This window comes from Trachemys scripta, chromosome 3 (genome assembly GCF_013100865.1).
Source record: "Trachemys scripta elegans isolate TJP31775 chromosome 3, CAS_Tse_1.0, whole genome shotgun sequence".
NCBI classification, from domain to species: Eukaryota; Metazoa; Chordata; order Testudines; family Emydidae; genus Trachemys; species Trachemys scripta.
In genome coordinates, this window is record NC_048300.1 from 76,147,965 (window position 1) to 76,163,221 (window position 15,257).

The 15,257-nt window shown below is 39.1% G+C and overlaps 1 protein-coding gene across 8 annotated transcripts in view; it reads left to right on the forward strand.

Annotated features, from left to right (window-relative positions):
* Positions 1–15,257, forward strand: part of SIPA1L2 (signal induced proliferation associated 1 like 2) — a 147,997-nt gene that overhangs the window by 28,236 nt on the left and 104,504 nt on the right. For all 8 annotated transcript variants that reach the window (XM_034765105.1, XM_034765108.1, XM_034765106.1 and 5 more), the window contains exons 3-5: positions 2,644–2,777; positions 5,372–5,560; positions 11,330–11,504. In XM_034765105.1, coding sequence (XP_034620996.1) covers positions 2,644–2,777; positions 5,372–5,560; positions 11,330–11,504 — 498 coding nt within the window. The remainder of the gene's footprint in view (positions 1–2,643; positions 2,778–5,371; positions 5,561–11,329; positions 11,505–15,257) is intronic.

Consider the following 15,257-nt stretch of genomic DNA (forward strand, 5'->3'; position numbering starts at 1 on the left):
ATGTTTGGTAACGTTTTCAAAAATGGAAGAGAACCCATTTCAGTGGCAAGTTATCAAGAAAACCTTTCAGAGATGTTAATGAGTTTCAAGATTGTGTTACGAAGATTGACAGTTTCTCACTTTTTTTTTTTGTCCTAGACACATGAACAAACCTTTGTAAACTATCCACTGCTAATTTCTAATAACTTCACTTGGACAATTAAATATAACTGAATAGTATAGGTGAAACTTGTTTATGGCTCTGCAGGAGAGGGCATCCCAAACAGTATGTGCCGTCAGAATATTTAAAAATGAAAAAGCCCTAACTGTGTATAACTTAAAAGTATTTACCAGACAAATGTTATGTCCATGTATTGTCATTTCAATTGGATGCTTTTTGTTTGTTTTGAACATTAAAGAGGTTACTAGGTTATGATTCAGGTTTCTAATCCCATGAATCCACAAGGACAAGGTAAATATAATATGGATGAATAAGCAAATCTTTCAATAAGGTTGTATGTTTGGAGGAGTTAACAGTCTTCCTTTATTCTGTCTGCAGAGTTTTTGCTATTTTACATCATGTGCAGATATTTTCTATAAACTGTAAGATGAATGTTTAAATTACTTTGACAGGATGATTTTATCACTTTAGACACCACCATAAGAAATACACTTTTTGTCCAGAGATACTTTAATTTCCTGGCAAAGGACAGAGCTGAAGCACAAAGCTTTGTGTTTACTTATGTTACAAGGTAGAAACCTAGTAACTAAAGGAATACCTTTCTCTTGATTTGCATCAGAAACTAAGGATAGGAGAACCTTAAGTAAGGTGCTTGCCTTTATTCACAGCTTGAATGTGCAATTATGGAAATTCCTGTTGACAGTAAATGTTTAGATTCTATAGATATCCCAGACCAAATTAAAAAATACTTTTGTGATCCATACAAATATGTTGAGTTCATTTGAGTAACCTGCCAAAAATAAGATTTGCCTTATTGACCAATTTAGGATTGTGTGAGCTTTTTAACCTCTCTCCTGCTTTTTTAAAAATAAGTAAATAATTTGAAGTAAATGTAATGCTTGTGAAAAGTGCCATATTGGCACTACTAGAGACTGAACTGATCTTTGGAAAAACATGTAGCCTGTGAGCATGAGATGATGATTCAGTCTCTGTGCCCCTTTGATTCTTAGTGTCACTTCCAGGATTGTTAACAAGGGTTTATTCTATTCTATATAGTATTTTTTTTATATATACCATGCTCATCACCATAGTATCTGACCACCTTCCAGTAGTGCATTACAATTTGACTACACATCTGTCACATATTGTTCCCCTCCACCCCCATTCACCTCCCAGAGGGAGAAGCATGTTCAGTGGAGTGGAGTGTTTCTGTAAGGTGTGTTTATCTTTTTAATATAAAATACCTGTTACTGTGAGTTTATGTAAGAGAAGGGTAGGTCAAAGAAATGTGCCTTGCATTTGCAGAAGAAAGTGGTAAGGTTTTGTGATGGTCCTTATTTCCTGGAGGAACCAAGGGTATCAGCTGTTGTGGATGCTTTCCATTGGGAGACCACCAACATGCATCATATAGATCCCTGAAAGGCCATCGAATGTTAACAATTTTCATTTGTTTTCAATCTGAGCTGTAGTTAAATTGGTAAGCTAGTGGTAAAAGGGTCTGCATTCCATTACCAGTCCTCTAGGCCTTCATCTTCCCCTGAAATACACTTCTGTGAACATTTCCTATAATGCTTCTACTTACAATTAATTCACAGAACCCGGAAAAAATGTGCCGAAGTGAGCAACAGCCAAAAATAGAAATCTGAAGAAAATTAGAGGAACTAGCTTAGTTCATTATTCACAAAATTAACAGGTTGCCATAAACTGAAAAGTTGTTAGCTTCAATTCTTTATGGTATTGTTAGTATTCTGACTCCCAGGCCTGTGCATTAACCACAAGACTATCTAATTATTTTCTAGCTCTACTTTATTTAAAAAAAAAAAAAAAAACACACAATGTTTGTTGATTCTGGTAAATGATACTAGAGCTACAGACTTTCTTCTAATATGTATAAAACTTGCTGTTTGTGCATATTATTCCGCACTGATCCACCTAGATTAATTTAATACAGCATTTTATTTAAAATAAATAAAATATTGGCTTGTATTGTCATAGTAAACTATTTAGAAAATGTGTTGTTTTCCAGTTCCTACTACAGACTTATTTTGTTTCCACCCACTACAACGAAGTCTTCATGTTCATTTCTGACAGTTGTTATACTGCTTTAAGACACAAATTGTCAATCAGTGATAAAGCATGCCATGACACTTGTAATGGTTCACTCTTAAAATATTACTAAAAAGCAATATATTTTGAAAGATACATGCTGCTTGTCTACTCATGAGAAATGGATGTGATTTAGTTGTCTATTGGGAACTTGTCCTACCAGATATTTTGATTCTTGTGCATCTCTAATCTTAACTAGAGAATGTAATCTCTTCTATCAAACAATGTTTAGACATAGAAAAGCCATTGTATGGCGCACAGTGCAACAGTGGGTGCCTGTTTATCACTGTAAACCTTCTCTTGTAAGATTTGATGCAGCCATAAGTCTAACACTTCACTATTCTCTTCCTTTTTGCATTCTTTCTCTTGTGCTACAGAGCATCAGAACTACTTTGGAATTGATGAAAATCTAGGTCCTGTTGCAGTCAGCATCAGGAGAGAGAAGGTTGAAGATGCTAAGGAGAGAGAAGGATCTCAATTCAACTATCGTGTAGCATTCAGGACAAGTGAGGTACTGTTTATTGAGTGCTGTTTTGATGGGGAGAAGGAGGTAAAAGAGAAGTTGACCCTTAGAACACTGGCTGTTTTCTCATGCTAGCATTGATCTGGGAATTGACTTTTAAAAGATTTTACAGATGAATACATTTGCAGGGAGGTGTGTGTTTTGGTAGCATTAATACATGTTGGAGCTAATTCCCGAAGCAAAATTTTGCTTATTTTCCTGTTTCCTGAAGTGCTTCCTTCCTTTGGTTGGGAACCATTTGAGAACAGTTGGATTGGTTGCGGGTACATACCCAGGGGGACCCATAAGGGAACAGATGAAGAACCAGAGAAGGCAGACAGCAAACAAGGGAAGATAAGTTTAGACTCAGGTGCTTCTGGAGAGTTTTAGGTTTCTTGTGGCAGGAAGGAAATTTGGGACAATACGGAAGGATGAGGAACTTGAAGATGTTTACTATTCCTCAAAGTATGTTACAAGTGTATAGTTTCAAAATGGCTGTTAAAAATGCTATCTTTTCAAAAGTGATGTACTATATTTGTGGTCTGGAATAACTATGGGATACCAAATCTCTTCCGAGTACGTGGTTTATGGAAGGAGAGGGAATGCTAATACCTTACTGAAGCAAAAATAGTGGATCCTGTTTGAAGTAGAAGTGGTCTTTGATTGTCTTGGAGGTATACTTATCAAACCTGATCAAGACTTTCACATTCAGGCTAGTTCGTATTTTTTCCCAGACTGGTTCATTCTTCCTTTATCACAGCAATGAGTCACATGGATCTTATTTTTAGTGGTGATTTGAAGGAAAGTTTCAGGTGTATGTAATCTTTGGTTGGTCTCTGTGATAAGCAAGTGCAAACTTTCCTTTGATTCTCAGAACTTGTGCTCTTCATCATGTCAAGAAACACCTGTTAGCCATAAAGTAGCAGTTCTTGATTAGAGCTGTGCAAATAACTGGTACAGGGCTGAATTGCGGGAGGAAAATGAGGGTTGACTAAAATGAAACATTTAGTTTTGGTTTGGATTTTTTTACCTTTTGAAATAAAAATGAACTAAAATTCAAAATATTTTGTTTAAAAAAAAAAGTCATAACAAAACTTTGTCATTCTGGGGTACAATCTAGGCCAGTGAGGGGCTGTCACCACTTGCCCTGCAATCTGGGGTGCCTCAAAATGCTTTGCTGCTGTAGCTCCCAATGTGGGCTTCTGACAAACAGCCTGCCGGCATGCAGGTAACACCCAGAAAGTCTGTGTATAGGCACAGCCCTGGTCCAGCATCTCTGACCCCAGCAGCCTGTCAGCAAACACTAGCCATGGTCTGGCTTCCAGAAGCCATGATTACTATTTGCAGGATGACCCCAATACATGCCCAGTCCCAGATTTCCCCCAAAAACATGTACTCTGCACTTTCCAGTCCTCCCCTGGACAGTCCAGATACATTAGGTCCATTGCCCCTTTAAGGGGATCAGGAGAGCATTCAGTCACAAAAACATTTAGATTTTTGGGGATTTTTTTGTTATGATGAAACAATTTGGCGAATTCAGCATGACCTTGCTAAATGTTTGACAACCCAAATCTGCATTTTTTTTAAGAGAAAGTTTTGTCCAAAAATTTTTGCCCAGCTCTATGCCTGTTAACTGTAACGTTCAGGTTTCCACTGTACATATATAATGTGTTGTAGACGACTTAAGCTTTGTCTTCACTATTAAAAAGAAGTGGGTGGGTGGGTGGGGGGTGGTTATTTGTTTTTGTTTTTGTTGTATTTTTTTATTTCAGGATAACTAATACACACTAGCTAGTCTACTGTAAACTCTTAGTAGAGATGAGACACTGTAGTTGTAACTGTGAGATCAACACTATATTTCTGCCTGTGGCTATGCTACCTGTACTCACCTATTACTACCTCACAGTAAGGATTTATCTACACTGAAACTGGGAGGTGTGATAACAGCACAGTTGGGTGTACCCCAGCTATCTCTGATCGAGATCAAAAGCTAGATCAAGTAATGATGATAGTGAAGCAATGGCCACACAGGCAGCTGCTGGGCTAGTCCTGCCTGCATAGGACCCTGGGTACATACTCAAGCAGTTGCTGCCCATGCTGCTGCAGTTTCACTGCTATTGTTACTCAAGCTAGCTTTGATCTAACTAGATCAGGATAAGTCTGTGTGCTGCACTCACATCTCCTAATCTGCAGTGTAGACATACCCTAACAGTACAGTGCCTTGTTCAACTAGGATTTTACAGTGGGATGGCTAATGCACATTAATTATCCTGCTGTAAAAAGGCCCACCTTTTTTTCAATGAAGACACAGCCTTAGTAACAAAAGAAATGAGTTCTGGATTTGAGTATCAGCCCAAAGTTTGTTTTCTAGTAATTCTACGTAGTCTAGTGTTACTATATTTAACTACTTTGTTTAGAAGTTACAAATGTCTGTTTCCTCTTTAATGTTTAAGTTGCTTTACGAACCTTTGCAATATCCTCAATGAATTAAACATGTGTCTCCTTCCCACCCCTCGTCCCCACTTCAGAGCCTGAAGATTGTATTTTAATAGCATAGTGTTAGAATTATAAATATTCAATGAGGTCTTCCACTCTTGCTGCAGCTTACTACATTGAGAGGAGCAATATTAGAAGATGCCATACCATCTACTGCGAGACATGGCACAGCACGAGGCCTGCCTCTCAAAGAGGTACTGGAATATGTAATACCAGAGCTGAGCATTCAGTGCCTGAGGCAGGCTTGCAGCTCACCCAAAGTCTCTGAACAGCTGCTTAAACTGGATGAACAAGGGGTATGTAGTGTATGATTTCTCTCTGAAGACTATCCACTTGAAAGAACATGTACCTTTTCCTTCAGTCTTTTGTTGGTGTTGTAAATAAACACGAATTTGTGATGTAATATATTTTCTCTTGATCAGCTATTTGCCCTATTTTCAAGAAGCGTTCACAAACAGCTGAGTATTTTTAATGACAAAATGAGAATGGTGACAGGTAATGGTTCAATGACTCCAGAAAAATGCCTTATTGCCCGAATTACAAGTACTTGAACAATAATTTGTTTTTTTTCCCAAGCAATATGCCTTTTTTGACTTGCAATTTGGGAAAGACCAAGTAGCCTGTAGAGAATCACAAGAGTAAGGAGAGGGAGAGAATATAGTTAATGCAATGTTTTTAAAAAATTCACAAAAATGGTTTTCACAGATTGACGTCCATATTTTCTATGTGCAAATATTGGATATAAACATAAAGGTTAACTAATGTATATTTCTTAGACAGAGTAGGTAAAATTCTAAAGATTTATAAAATCATGATGAGTCTCTACATCTAAAACTGAAATCAATGGCAGCTGGAAGTGCTCAGCACTTCCGAAAATCAGATGTATTATAGTTAGAAATGAGGTTTACTTATATCATAGTCCCATGAATCCCAAGTTAGTTTTCATATTTTAACTTATAATTAGCACTCTTATTCACTGTAGCAATCTTATCAGTGGAGTGAAATGTTTGATACTTCAAACAGCTGAAATTCTAATTGAGACTATCTAACAGGTTAACACTGCATCAGTAATGAAACAATCGTACACTTTAAATTCAGAGTGAATAATGGTGAGATTTAACAGATTCAGTAAGGTGAACCTTCTCTGTTCAAAGACTACCAAGCATGTTTACTGCTTCTGAATAATTTGTGAAGGACTAGCTTATGAATACCCTTTAGTTCACCTATGCAAAGAATGTTTAAGATTTTAATTTTAAATAAATGATCATTGTACATGCAAAAATAAGGGACTATCATGTCTTAATTTTCAGTATTAATTCAGTATGAAATACAGTGATTGTGTCTAACATGTTAGTGTATACAAGGCATTCTTCTCATTTCTTTTAGTTGTAACAGAGTAGTTGTAGATCAATAGAGAGTTCCTAGCTATGAGAATGTCAGTTCTGCATACCCATTTCCTCTATATTTCCCTACTCATTTGCTCTCCTAGGAGAAAAAGAATTTTTAATAAATTACCAAATTTATGTTTTTAAATTTAATGTGTGTTTTGCATAATGTTTTTACTTTCTCCTTTGGTCTGTCAGAGTTCATGAAAAACAGTAAAGGAAATCGGGAGCATTCAGCCAATTTTTAATCTTAGTACTCCTCGGGTGCGACATCATTGTAGCTATCTTTTTTGTTTAAACTCAAGGGAGTTCCAGCTCGTAATATCAATGATATTAATTGGCCAAAGTGGAATCACATTTGGGGCAATGTAAGGCATTTCCTTCTTTAAACAAACTGTATGGTGCATTTATAGAATCCATTGCCATCATCCACAGCCATAAATTGGGTCTGTAATTTGAGTGTCCATTGTGGAAGCATAAAGCAGTCTAACCAAAGTAATGTTATAATAATCAGTTAATGACTTTGAGATACAACACTCCTCATTTTTCCTTTTTTATGCCTGATGTTTAGTATTGAGAATTCAGTTCTGTTGTGAAATGTGCTGTCATCAGTATGAATATATTATTTTAATATTTCTTGTATGCTTCTTATCTTGAGATAGTTGCTGAGGCAAATACAGAAAGCTATATATAGAACTAGCATGAGATCCTTTTATGATTTTAATCCTCTTAGGTGTTTAATGCATTGAGTTTATTAATCAAGCAAATATAAAAAGAGTCTTTCATGGTAACTGAAGGTGATGGCTGGCTGTAAAGTCACTTTTTTTTTTTTTGTAAATGTGAACCGTGGTCTACTGGATTAATTTTGTCACCAGGGTAATAGTCATTTGAGAGACTGGTATGTAGGAAATGTTTGTCTGAAGCTTTTCCACAGGTTGGGAGCCAGTGTTTGCATGTAATTGTTTCCTCGCATTTTCTACCAAAGGTTTTGTGTCCAATGAAATCTAGTATGGCTTATGGAGCAGAGTAATTGTTGAGGGTAAATTGTTGTTCCCGTGATGACAATAGCCAAATAGATGTGAACTGAATGATTAACCTCTTTCAAGAATGTAAATAACGAGACTGTATTTTCCTATTTGTTGTGAGAAACAGGCAATTAGATCAACATCGGATTGACCATAGGTTTTATGGGAAAAGCCACCTGTTCATCTCGAGATCAGGATGGAATATTTTTAATAATTGTACTTTTTCCTTTTTCTGGTAATAGGATACAGTGAGTGTTCTTATTGCATGTGAATCTTTTTGCCCTTCTCTGGAACAAAGGAATTTACAAAGGGGTCCAAGGGAATTGGTGCTCAAATTACTCTGAAATTCAGTTGATGTTGAGCACCCAACTTCCTTGGGTTCCTCTGAACATCTCAGCCAAAAAGTTGAACTGTGTAGGATAGAGATCCAGAAGTTGTCATCTATGCATTCCCTTAATAAATGGAGTGTGATCTGCTTCTCATCAAGCAATAACCATGCTGATGTTTATTCAGTAGCTAAAGCATTATCCATTAGGTAATGACTAACAAATATCTGCCCTGAGTCAGAACAGATAGTATTATGAAATTATTCTCAGTACCAGTGGAGTTAGGCCAGATTTACATCAGAAAAACAAAGTAGAAATTGTCCCATTGATAGGTTTAATTTAATAACTAACAGTGAAATTCTGGCCCTATAGAAGTCAAGGGATGATTTGCTGCATTCTTTGTCATGAGATGCATAGAATCTGATTCTTTCCAGAGTTTTTAAAAATATCCATGACTTTTGACATTTGAGGATTTTTGTATGTGGTGGGTGCCTGTGATAATTAAGCCAATTTTACTGAGCAACTTGAGTGCTGCCAAGTTGAACCCTAGGCTGCATGAGAGGCAAACAGAGCAGGAGCTCAGAAAAGCAGTAACATCATGATGGCACAAAAGACCAGTTTTGTAAACTGGCAATGAGAGCTTTTATTCCTTCAGGAGGGATGAGTTTTTCTTTTAAAAAATAAATAAAAAATAAGGCACACAAACCACATAGTTTAAGTCTTCATAACTGCCCACTCATTTAGTACAAGCACGGCTATTACTAAAATGGGAAGATAAAGGTAATTTGAGGTTTAAAGCCACTCTCATGATACTTGACTCTTTTTGCCATATTTTCGTTGCTTGCCTTTTTTACCATTCCTAGCTCATGACTTTTCATACCAGTTGCCATGATAAGACATGAGTGTGATATCACACCCATGAATTAACGTGGTTTGAAGTATGTTTAGCACTGTAGCCTTTATATTTTGTATGCCTAACGTGCAGTAGATTTTTGTCACCTGAGTGTACTTTACAGGAAGAGTATTATATATTCTTTATTCTACAGACCTAGACAGTAGTCCTGAATTTTGATTAAGGAAGTACTTTAGAACTTGATAGTAAATCTGAAAAGTGTGTATGGATAAATGTCTTAAGTGAATCTGGTGTGACTGATGATCTCTGTCCGTTTGTGGAGCTCTAATAGCTGGTAGAAAGACTAACAGGACTAATCCACTCATATGGGAGTTTCCTATTTGTTGTCTCATGAATCCGGCTCAAAAAATAAGTCAGTACTTTTCTCAAGAAAATAATCCCATCTAATCTAACAATGTTTTAGTATTGAAATTTTAACAACATTCAATTGCAGTCTGATTTTTAGTTTACAGTACACTGTGCATATAACAGATCTCTGCATGTGAAGATGGTCAGAAAATAGGAAATTACTTTTTTGCAAAAGACATTTATGAGGAAAAAAGATTTATTGATGCATATGAAAGAAATTAATCTTGTGAAAACCAATTTACAGTACTCATTTGAAGCATGTCTTTTAAATGGCTGTTCTCATATAATTAGAAAGATGGAATGGGGAAGCACTTGACATACAGGGGACCAACTAGCTGAAGTTTAAAAGCTAAAAATATGTGAAAATAGATAGAGCCCTGCACTGATACAAAAAGGTGTATCCGCATCTGATCCACAATCTACAAAAATTGTTTGCAGATATCCGCAGACTTGCAAGTCTCTAAACAACTCCATTGGTAGGGTTGCCAACGGAGACTCCTGGAACTGGGCTCTAACTCCCAGAGGCTACAGAAGCCAAACCGGGAGATTTTAGGCCGCTAAAAGTCCAGCGGGGCTAAGGCAGGCTCCCTGCTTGCCTTGACTCCGCGCCACTCCCGGAAGCAGCAAGCACATTCTTGTGGCCCCTGGGAGGGGGGTCAGGGAGTCTCCGTGTGTTGCCCCTGCCCTGAGCGCCGACTCCGCGGCCAATGGGAGCTGCGGGGGCAGCGCCTGCAGGTGGGGGCAGTGCGCGGAACCCCCTGCTCCCCCACAGGGGCAGCAGGGATGTGCCAGCCACGTCTGGGAGTAGCACCGGGTCAGGGCAGGTAAGGTGCCTGCCTTAGCCCCACTGCGCCACCAACCGGGAGCCGCCCGAGGTAAGCACTGCCTGATCGGAGCCCACACCTTTCATCCCCTCCTGCACCCCAAACCTCCTGCCCCAGCCCTGAGCCCCCTCCTGGATCCAGCACCCCATACCCCCTCCCACACCCCAATCCCCTTCCCCAGTCTTGAATCCTCTCCCGCACCCAAAACTCCCGCCCAGAGCCTGCACCCCGCACCCCTCTTGCACCCAGCCCAGTGAAAGTGAGTGAGGGTACGGGAGAGCAAGCGACGGAGGGAGGGGGGATGGAGTGAGTGGGGCAGGGCCTCAGTGAAGGGGCGAGGCAGGGGTGGGACAGTGGGACAGGACAAGGGTGTTTTGTGTGATTAGACTGTTGGTAACCCTATCCACAGGTCACTGCGCAGCAGACACAGGGCTGTGTCAAACCCCCAACCACCATCCCAACCTCACTTCTCCCCAGACACCTCCTGCCCACCCACCTGTTCCATCCTTGCCATACCTCCTTCCCCACTCTGGGCAGGGAGGCTACAAATCTGGGTCCTTCTATGCAGCCCTCCCTTGGGGGGCTCGGACACCCTTACGCAGTTATGGCGACTCTAATGCATGTAGCCATTGCTGTTTGCTCATTTAAAGAACAACCCAACCTTCAAAATGGTGCTTGGCTCACTCCCTTCTGGGAGTTGTAGTTTACCTCATCCCTCCGAGCAAGCTGGAGACTAAAACTCACAGAATGCCCAACTCCAAGAATGCTGCTGCATGATTCAGAGAACCAAATTGGAGCCTGCAGTCTGGGTGACAGCCACTCCATTTGGGTGAGTGTGTGCTGCAGACCCCTGAGCGGATACTAAATTTGTATCCGCATCCGCGCTGCAATCTGCAAAAATGCTCTGCGGATACAAAGCAGATACCCATGGATTTGCAGGGCTCTAAAAATAGACTCCTTGCTGTGTTCCCGGACTGTGAAAGAAGACAGTTGTGCAGCCAGTGCCAGTTAAAGATATAAAATTGTAGAGCATGCAATACTGGACATTTGACTTAGCTATCAATTATATATAGAAAAGTCATCTCAATTTTTCCTCACGTTCTCAAATAATTTATTTGATCAGATTTATTAAATAATCCTTGCCTGCTATTGCAGAAATAAAATTGTGGTTTTAATAGTTAATATTTTTCTGTTTTACTGCTTACCATGTTTTGCCATTTGTAATTTTACTTTTCTTATTTCAGCTGAGTTTTCAGCACAAGATTGGGGTCCTTTATTGCAAAGCGGGCCAAAGCACAGAGGAAGAGATGTATAACAATGAGACAGCAGGGCCGGCTTTTGAAGAGTTTCTTGATCTTCTGGGCCAGAGAGTACGGCTAAAAGGGTTTAGTAAATACAGAGCTCAGCTAGACAATAAAAGTAAGTTGTAATTCTAACATGTGGGAGGAGTCTATAATTCTCCAAAGGTAAGCGTCTTTTGTAAATTCTGGCTCTTGTTCTATACACCTGGCCTTGGGAGTTGACTAGCAATATTATATAATAATAATTTAAATTCCCATAGATGCTATATACAGAATACCTTAAATCTGAAAGGTTAATACTCTTTACTGTGACACAATTAGAGAAACTTTTGGTGCTTTAATCTTCTTTTGCTTTGTTGTAGCAACTTTGTGACTAAATTTATACCTGTTATGTTTACAGCTATGAAAAAAGAACTATGTTAATATCATTGACTCACATTTTACCTTCTTGATTCTTAGTCTGAAAAGGAAAAGTGAAAGTTTATATATTGTTGAAGGGGAAGTGATGGAAAAGGGACAGTTTTTTCCTCATTTGATGTCGGATTTTGTGGATTAATGTTCATACTTGAAGAAAGACCCAGTATTTTCAATGAAACAAACATTTTCTTGTTCTTCATGTAACATCCAAACATGTACCTGATTTCTATGGTGTTTCTGTGGCTTGAGATTTGTTTCTAGCTCTTAAGTTTCATTCTCGTAGGCACTATAGCTCAACAGTGCAAAAGGATAAGAAATTTATTGCATATATTTAGTTTCGGATAAGTTTCTCTCGTTGCTATTGATATGTTTGAAATATGGATATCAACCTAGTCTGTGTACCATAGACATGACAGTTCACTCTGCTGAAGCTCACATTGTTGGTCCATTGACATGTTCTGACTGGGTCAATGCAATCGATGTATAACCATGAATACCTCAATTTGAGTTCGTCAAGCTGGTGTATGGTCAACAGAACTCATCTTTTAGTTTGATGCGATTTTGAAATTATTTTAACATCAGATCCACGTGATTTGGTGAAATACAGAGTAGGTATCTCTACTGCTTACATTTATTTAATGCTTCGTACTGCTTGGATTTACTTATTTCTGCTATAATCTACCAAGTGACAGCTTTCAGCCAACCTGACTGTTGAAGTTGGCATGGCCTACAAACAGATATTGGAACTTACCAATATACTATAGATGACATAACTGGAGCATTTTTCATTAGCATAGTGTCTCTTTTTGAAATAATACTGCTGTTACTACTAGATTTGCAAGGCGGCCACATTCCTTTGGGATTTGCCAGGATAATGTTAATACAAATCTCTTCTTGATAATGGCATGGTTAGTGCATTCTATTTCAGTGAAGCATGTTATTAATTTCTCTTGTTTGACATTAACATGTAGAAATATTGTTAGCATATACTGGTTAGCAATACTTTGATTTGGCTCAAGTCTTCTGGAATCAGTACACACATTAGGAAAAAAATGACTCAATGATCTTTTGGACATTCCACAAGGAGAGTGTGACTGAAAATCATCAGGCACAGTCTACGTATCAAAATATATGCTGATATGATGTCATCAAATTTAGTGCCTGCAATGTTCTCAGCGCACACTTATCGTGATTTGCTATGAAAGCAAACAGTTGATACATTTTGCCCCATGGAGTTCAGTAACATAATTCGGTATGCTACTGACTGCTGTATGTTGTTGAAGATGCTATCAGATGCTGTGTTGCTGTCTGAAAGGGAGTGAAATCAAGATGACTGTGACAAACAAGTTGTCGCTGGTTTTATGATGAGTATATAATTCTGACTTCAGTAGACCCTTTTCCATTTGTGTAATCATATAATTCTGTTTTGCTGAAAACCATAGTGAATGTCACAGAAGTGCCATGCTTACCGTTAGAATAAACTAATCTGTCCATATTCTACAGACGGAGTTTAAAATGCTCTATGATGATCTTCCTTTTTTTCTATTAGCCACTTTTTCAGCACTTCCTGTACCAGGCATAATAATGGTACCATAACATTTGCTGTTGATGTTTTACATTTTCATTTTTATAGTGCTGTAACTAATTAAACTTTCTTCCATTCCTCAAAAGTTTATGAATTAATGTGACCTTTTTACTAGAGGATTATTTATCCTTCAATTGATCTGTTGCACAGTTTTCACTGTTTACTAGTTTTTATCATACATATTATTCTGATGAGTGTAACTGGATGTATCTGGGCCATTACATGCAGATCTGCAGCATATATTAAATGCAGAAAAATACATCCGTGCAACATTAAGGTTGTACAATTCTAAATTTCAAAACCAGGAAATGGAAAAAAAATTAAGGCAGCATTTCTAATTCTGCCATATTGCATACCCTGTATATTTCATGATATGTTTTCTAACATAAATAGTAATATAACAGGCTACATGCTTACACAGAAAAACAGGAGTGAAAATACTATGTACAACAGAGTCACGTTAACATTGTTCTTGGAACTTTAACTTTTTCATATCTTTAATTTTTCATTACTTTTAACTATGTAACCTTAAAGTGGCAGTAACAAAGCTTTTTACAATTTATTTCCTTATATTCCTTAAAAGGAAAGTGAAGGTGGAAGAAATTCTCTAGTGTTTGAAGTTCATATCTCACTAAAGTGAATTGGGGTCTTGCTTTTGTTGCTACCATTGTTTGGATGGGGACGCTGTTCTGGTTTTTCTCATCTCATCTCTGTGATGGAGGCCTTGCGTGTCGAGTTGGGGCGCCCCCATTGGCCTAGTGCAGGGCTGGTACATCCCGTCACCCTGTCGTCGGGCTTTCCCGTTAAGAGGCTAATTTCAGCCAAGTGGGTCTCGGCCCCTGACGGGGTCGCTTAAACGACTAGTCCGTGGTCTCTGGGCAGACAAAACAAAAAAACAGCCTGGAGCCCTGCAGCCTCCTGGCTGGGGCAGCAGTGGCACTTGGTGAATTAGCCTCCTGAGCAGGGCAAAATGTCAATCTATGGCCTATGGGTGGGGCAAAACAAACAGTCTACACGTTACTTCCCTCTGGGCTGGGACATAGAGCAGGTAGCAGCTTCCTCAGCAGGCAGTGGCTTGGCTTCCCCTGCAGTCTCCACCATCTGCGAGTCACCTGGAGGGTAGTCCAGGTCTTCGGGCTCTACTGCCAGGAGCATTGCAGGAACCTTCCTCCTCTGTTGCCCGCCCGACTGAGCTGGGCTGCCTCCTTTTATCTGGCTTCTCCACCTGGATCATGCACAGCAGGGGAAAGGGGGCATGGTCGCCTGGGCCCACAATGATTTGTCTGCCCCCAGCAGCCCAGTGCAGGGTTGCTACACCCCGTTGCACACACTCTGACTCAGAATGGCTGAAGGGATTTTACTCAAACTTTCTGAAACAAAATGCATAGTCCGGCAGAAATGAGGTACTAAAAAGAAACGTTTTGGAAAATTATAAGCAAAAATTATGAAAACGTGTTTCTAGTAGCAACCATTCTGTAATCTTAATTACAATGGGCACTACCAAGTGCCCATTATAACATCTTCTGAGCCAAATTATTTCAACTTGTCCCCGATAAGGGGATTTTAAATTTACAACATAGACTTACTAGCTCATTTCCAAGGTACTAAACCAAAAGTATTAAACTACATAGGGATGCTACCTTAAAAGAACTCAAATTACAGGTAAGGGAGCTGCCTCTCCGTAATAAATAACAGAAAGGGAGAACCCGATATAACGCAACCCGATATAACGCAACCCGATCTAACGCGGTAAAGCAGTGCTCCGGGGCGGCGGGGCTGCTCACTCCGGCGGATCAAAGCGAGTTCGATATAATGCGGTTTCACCTATAACGTGGTAAGATTTTTTGGCTCCCGAGGACAGCGTTATAT